We start from the raw sequence: 6,143 nt of genomic DNA, 5'->3' as shown, positions 1-6,143 counted from the left end.
CAGGGATACAACGCAGGTCTTCACTGTTGCAAAGGCAATTAAAGATTCCGCTCATCCTGCGGGGAGTTCTGGTGCTGGAGCATCATCATGCACAGACAGAACAAACCTGCAAGTTAATGTGTCCTTACCAAAATGGGTAAGACAATGAAATCATGCTTTTTATCTCTGCACTTCTCTGTACTGTTTCTTGTACCCTCCCAGAAGCACCGACTTGAAGCTCCCTGTAGAGCTGATTGAAATTCCAAGAATTTCACCTTCCAAATACATTCTTTCCTTGCCTTCCTCCTTTGGTTTATTTCTCGAAGACTAACTTTTGTCTCAAATCTTCAGGACTTATTTTCAACCTATTCTAAGAATAGTCAGGATGCCGATTTCTAAACTCCAGTGGCATTTCCAGGGAAGGAAAAGAAATTTTTAAGGCAGAAATCATCTCTCGCCAATTCTAGTTTGGATTTTTTTTTTTTTTTTTCAATTACACTATTGTTGTTTATACACAGATACTAATGCAAGTATAAGCATGGTTGTGAGCATGGCTGCCTCAGTTAATACCGGAGTTTTCTTACGCTCAGGAGAAGGACTAAGGGATGTTTTTGTCAGTTTTAAAGAAAATTAGCAATTGAGATGATTTTACGTTTTACAGTGACCTGCAGTTGTATCCCTGGTACCAATAAGATCTCCAAGGCCTGAGCAGAGCACGGTAAAGCCAATGGAAAAATTCCCCTTGTTTTCAGTCCCCTATGGATCAACTCTTAAACTTCGATTCAGCAGAGACATAAACCCATTTTTAATTTATCACTCAAAATAATGGAGCTAAGAAGTGCTTCAGGGCGAGCAACTGTTCAGTGCTTTGAGTGTGAGCCCGAGAGGTGAACAGCACCTGCAAGGAAGCATCTTACCCTCCTGGAAACACTGCTGCGTTATCGTTTGGCTTCCAGATTGCTTTGCATCCAACTGCAGAACTGTTAGGAATAACGGGGCGCATCCATAGCGTACTAAATCGGTAGGAAAAAAAGCAGCAGAAGTGTAGTTCATGTCACCTTTCTTAAAGCTAGAAGCATCAAAAACCTTCTAAGTTGTCCAAGAGAGCGTAATGACATCTTTATATTCAATTAAACCTTACGGTTCCTTAAAAATAGACTAAGCTCAGGTGTCATAACTGAATCTATAGTTTTAGTGACAAGCTGCGACGTCTGAAGTCACTTTGTCAAATGTGTAATTTATAGACTTTATCAAAAGAGTAAACTAGCAATCTAGATCTCTTCAAATCCCAAGCACAGAATCTGATTAGTTTTAAGCATTAGTTCATTCTGCCCATGGAGGTATCACTAAAAGGACTCCATATCACAAACACCACACAAAGAATAACATCAAGCAAATAACGGCGTGTGCTCAGTACAAGAAACATCTATTTATTTAGCACAGCGAGTTCAGTCATTTAACCCTTCTGCTTCGACAAATTTGGTTTCAATCTCGCTTCGATTCTGAGAGAGATGAATTTGCTCTTCTCAGCCTAGTTCTCGCTGGACCTTTTTTTTATTTCCCCCCCCCAAAATGAAACCACCGCACAGCCTGGCACATTAAGGCAGAACAGGAGGTGTTTGCTAAAAGGATGTTATTTGCAGGTCAGGACTGAAGTGCATCGCCCCAGCTGCAAGTTTAGGAGCTTGTACGGCATCTGCGCTTGATCTGCCTGACTCAACACTAGACCCACACTTCCAAAAGCGCTACAACACAGTCCCGTATAGTTCAGTATAGTCTAAAAGTGCCTTATTTTAAAGCAAGTAGCCCACACGAGTATCCAGGGAAGGGGAACAGTAATTTTGAGCTTCTAGCACGACAGGCACATCATACATTCAGCAGTTCACTAGCCAAACATTCTTTGCACTGAGAAGAAACCAGGACCGAAAAGGAATTCGGGTGCTGCATGGCGTGATGCGAATGGCACAGAAAAGACACCACGGACACTTTGTGTGAATGCAGGGGAACAAATGAAGGGCCGTCTCCAGGTCGATTTGTTTACCCCCACCCCAGACTGCAGTAATAAAAACATATGTATGTGTACGTACACATGCAGAACATTCTTCAAGGCAGGGTGGTGTATATATACACACACACAAATGTTTTAGAAAACAAGAGGTGGGTTCCAGGCAGTGAATCTGGACAGCAGACAGCAAGGTTAAGTGATCACAGTAAGTGGAAAAAAATCCCTTAGGAATGGGACATATGGTGTTTGCTGCCTGGGGAGGGTTCACCCATGGTGATGGACCCATCACCATCTCTGTGGTGTGTTTCTGGATGAAACCACTGACCTTGCATTAGGGCAGGGATGTTCGGAAGCAGACAGAAATGGTTAAGGCCCACATTGGCTGAGAACTGTTTTTCCCCCTCTTCTGTTGCCAAAGGTTAAGTCAAGGAAATAAAAAACACTTTAGAAAGTAAAATAGGGGACTCAAATGAAGCAAGTGTTTCTTTTTCCTCCTCCTGTATCTATCTACTCCAGTCAGGATAGAATAGATAGATGCTACATCTCTAATGTTGTCACACTGCTAAAAAAAAAAAAAAGTAATAATAATAATCGTATGCCAGGGCACAAACACCAACCCGACACACACTAACAGGCGAACTGGGCCTTCGCACTGGGCTCCGTCTCCCCTTACACCTTCTTTACCACAACCCAACTTCAAACCAAACCAAACAGAAACCGCAACACAAAGCGGGGACTCTGGATGGGACACAGAACGCTCTGGACTTGAAAAGAGGGGACTGCAGGAGAGGTGGGGGTGTCTCCCAGGGAGGACAGCAGGGGAGGGGAGGGGACACCGTCATTTACACCGATCAGGAGAAGCTGTAATCTATACACAGTGGTATAAGCCAAGATATATTACATGAAAGAACACACTGAGTGCATGGAGTTACCCACACTGGGTCAAACTGGCACGGTTGTCTTGAACAAGACTCTTGGAGTTGCAGTTGGTGTGTGTTGTTGACCTACCTAGCTCGCTCTATATATATAGATATGTATAGAATTTTTCTGCATGCATTTGTCTCAAAAGGAGCTGTACAGCTGGGTTGGGTTTCCAATCCCCACCCCGTCTCCATCTTCATTTTTTCCGGGCTAGGAACGCCACTCCCACAACCACAGCGAGCGCAGCCACCGCCACTCCTCCCACGATGATCAAGGGCTTCATGTTGTCGAAGATGCTGCCTGGTGACTCCTCGGAGCTGTTTCCCTTGTGGTCAGAGTCAGGGGACTGGCCCGTGGCCTCTTGCGTCTCCGTGCTGGGTTTGAGGTTGCTGTGGTTGTTCACGACGGCAGCGTCGCCGCCGGCCTTCTTGGCGACAGAGGTGGCGGTGGCAGGAGCAGGCTGCTCCTTGGGCGTCTCCTTCTTGTCTGCATTCACGGCGGGCCCAGGGTTGGGCTTTTCTGGCTTCCCAGAGCTGGGGGCCTTGGCGTCGGGCTTGTTTCCGCTTCGGACGTTGCCTTTGGAATCCATCCCCAGGGGAGCTGCGGGCAGCGGCGGGACAGTCCCAGCTCTTCTCCTTCGCCCGGTGGCTGGGGAAAGCCAAGGAGCCACCTGAGGGACAGGTCAAGCCCTTGGAGCGGTTGTCTTGGGATGATTCTCACGCTGGCGAGGTCCTACCTGGACATGATACAGCACCTGGAAGAGGAGAAATGAGAGGTGAGTGAAAGGACAGAACCAACCAGTGCTGTTCCACCCAAAGGCGACAGAGGAGAAGACAAACCTGGAAAACTCTTGGCTCTTTAGTACCTATGAGCTGTATTCAAAGCATCTACTCCAGAGCTTGCACCTGCAAGAACAAGTTGGACTGACTGTCATCTACAGCCACCACGACCAGGCTCTGCGTGCAACCACGACAAGTCCACCCTGGCTGTGTCTGTGATGCCCTTCGTCAGCGGTGAGATACACTCATGTCCGACCAAACAAATCTTTCCATTTGCTCACCACAGCTCCCTTCCTCCTGAGGAAGGAGAGAACATTTTGTTCCCTGGGAAAGCGGATCAATAGCTCCTCCCTGCTTGTATCTCACCCTCTACCCTTCTTTTTGCAGCATTATCCCACGCTAAGTTTAGGAAGTGGTTAATATGTGATCTTGTGTGATACTCTCCATCCAGATGGGTGCTGCAGAAAAAAAACCCAAAAACCAAAAAACAAACAGGATTACTTCCTCAGTTATAGGCACCAGAGCTACAAGGATTTATTACTGTCAGCATTTCTAGTGGAGCTACAACAAAATAAGACAAACACCGGATCGTCAGCTGGTGCAAATCAGTGTCTTGACCTCAGTGCAACTGCGTGAATTTGCTGTAAAGCTGGATCTCAATGTGACTATATATCTCTCTCATGCCTCCTCCTTGCAAAGGGTACCTGGGCTCGCCTACAGAGCTGAGCAAGGTGTCAAATGCGCCACGGGCCATTAACTGGAGCCATTTTCCCCAGGGAACTGAGGAAAGCAGTGAAGAGCACGGCTGCACCCAGAGAATCCGGCAAAACGGACAAAGCAGGTTTCAGAGGGTGATAAAAACCCAACAAAAACCATCGCCCAGGCAACCCTGGCTAGGCAGGTGAGCTGGGATGGAGCTCCCGTGGCGGCAGCTCTGCACGGCCGGGCGGGTTGCCATCGCGGCCCGAGGGTGCCGCGTCGCGGCAACGGGGAGCCTGAGAAATAAGGCACGAACAGAGGCAGCCGTCGGATCCCCGTCGCCTGCTTCATTACCCCCCCGCTGCCCTTCAGCGCTGCCGACAGCTTTCTGCCTGCTAAGTGAAATACGAGCTTGTTAGCTGTCTGGATTTGGAAATAAAGGGGCTCCTCAACATCCTCTACAGATAGATGTTTCTTCCAAAGTGTCTTTGAGCACAGATCACTCTTAATGACAGATGGGGAGAAGGTCCCAGGGTTGCAGCAATGGTCTGTGCTGCTGACTTTGCTGGGAAACAGGCTAACAAATGCGGTGTTTTAATCCCCATCTGGGCAGAAACACAAACCTGCTCACAGAAATGCCAGGTTTGGGTCTAAAGCAAAGCTTTCGTGGTATAAGAGAAACTCTTCCTTCTCCTGCATTGTTTAGTGGCCACCATGTTCTCCAAAGCTTATCAAGTGTTTGCCTGCAGCTGGACAATACTTAAATTTTTGGGTTTGTGATATTAAACCATTTTAACACCCAAAACACCACCACTCCTCCCTCATCCATCACTGAAGATGTATCATACACTTGGGCATCTTGCACCACACAAACACAACCCCAGATGCTCACCAAGCTTCAAACCTTCTCTGTGCCTTGGGACTTGGTAGGTAAACACATAGCCCTGGCCAAGTGCAAGAATATTTTCCTCTCCTCACTCAGTTTGTAATATTTCTGTAGATACCACCCGCCTCACCTTTTCCTTCCCACTGCCTCCAGAGAGCTTTATTCTGCTTTGATCAGTAGAAACCCTGTGTAGATCCAGGGCTGGGACTGCACACAGTCACTCTACTCCTTTGGTTCGGGAGGAATTTATCCTCATTTTGCATCTGTTACAACGATGACACAAAGAAATAGTAAGTGGAGCCCAAGACTGAAGCAGGCTTAGAGGGCAAAGCAGGGAGAGTCAGATTCATCATGTCATAAATATTAAATAACCTGCTCAGTCGCTTTGATATTAATTAGCTGGGCTACTCACATACTCCCTACTATGTGTGTGGTTATTCTGTATGAACCAAGCACTAAACTGCTGCTGCTTCCCCTAGGAAAGGTCTGTGGGGTAATTCATGGAGGGGGCAAACTGGCCTGCTTGCTGAGAGCTGGGGACTCTGCACGGTTTATCCCCGGCCCTCATTGATCAGATCTGGTTTCCCGATCCCTGGAAGCGGGAGCGCTGGGTTGGCTCAGAGCCTGCGCTGTGCCCCAGAGCCTTGCCCACAGCCGTGCCCTGCGCCGCTGCAAACCGCTCCCAGAAGGATTTATTGATTTCTAGGTGAGTTTCCACTAAAAGCAAGTCACCACCCTCGTGCAGATTTAAAAAAAAAAAAAAAAAAAAAAAAAGTTTTTAAAAGATATAGAAACCAAACTAAGCCCAAAATCTGTATCAGCAGTTCTTAAGCATCCACATGAAAAGGCTTTCAAGGGCGTGAGCCTGTGCTCA

At 47.3% G+C, this 6,143-nt stretch overlaps 1 protein-coding gene across 1 annotated transcript; it reads right to left on the bottom strand.

Moving 5' to 3' along the window:
- Positions 1–3,101: 3,101 nt before the first annotated feature.
- CEND1 (cell cycle exit and neuronal differentiation 1) lies at positions 3,102–3,494 on the bottom strand. Its single transcript, XM_065636963.1, has one exon. It carries the CDS (start codon positions 3,492–3,494, stop codon positions 3,102–3,104), a length of 393 nt encoding a protein of 130 aa, XP_065493035.1.
- Between the last annotated feature and the right edge of the window lie 2,649 nt (positions 3,495–6,143).

This window comes from Caloenas nicobarica, chromosome 5, assembly GCF_036013445.1.
Source record: "Caloenas nicobarica isolate bCalNic1 chromosome 5, bCalNic1.hap1, whole genome shotgun sequence".
Classification (NCBI taxonomy): Eukaryota; Metazoa; Chordata; class Aves; order Columbiformes; family Columbidae; genus Caloenas; species Caloenas nicobarica.
Note: the sequence above shows the minus strand (reverse complement) of the source record. Positions and strands in the feature narration are given on the sequence as shown.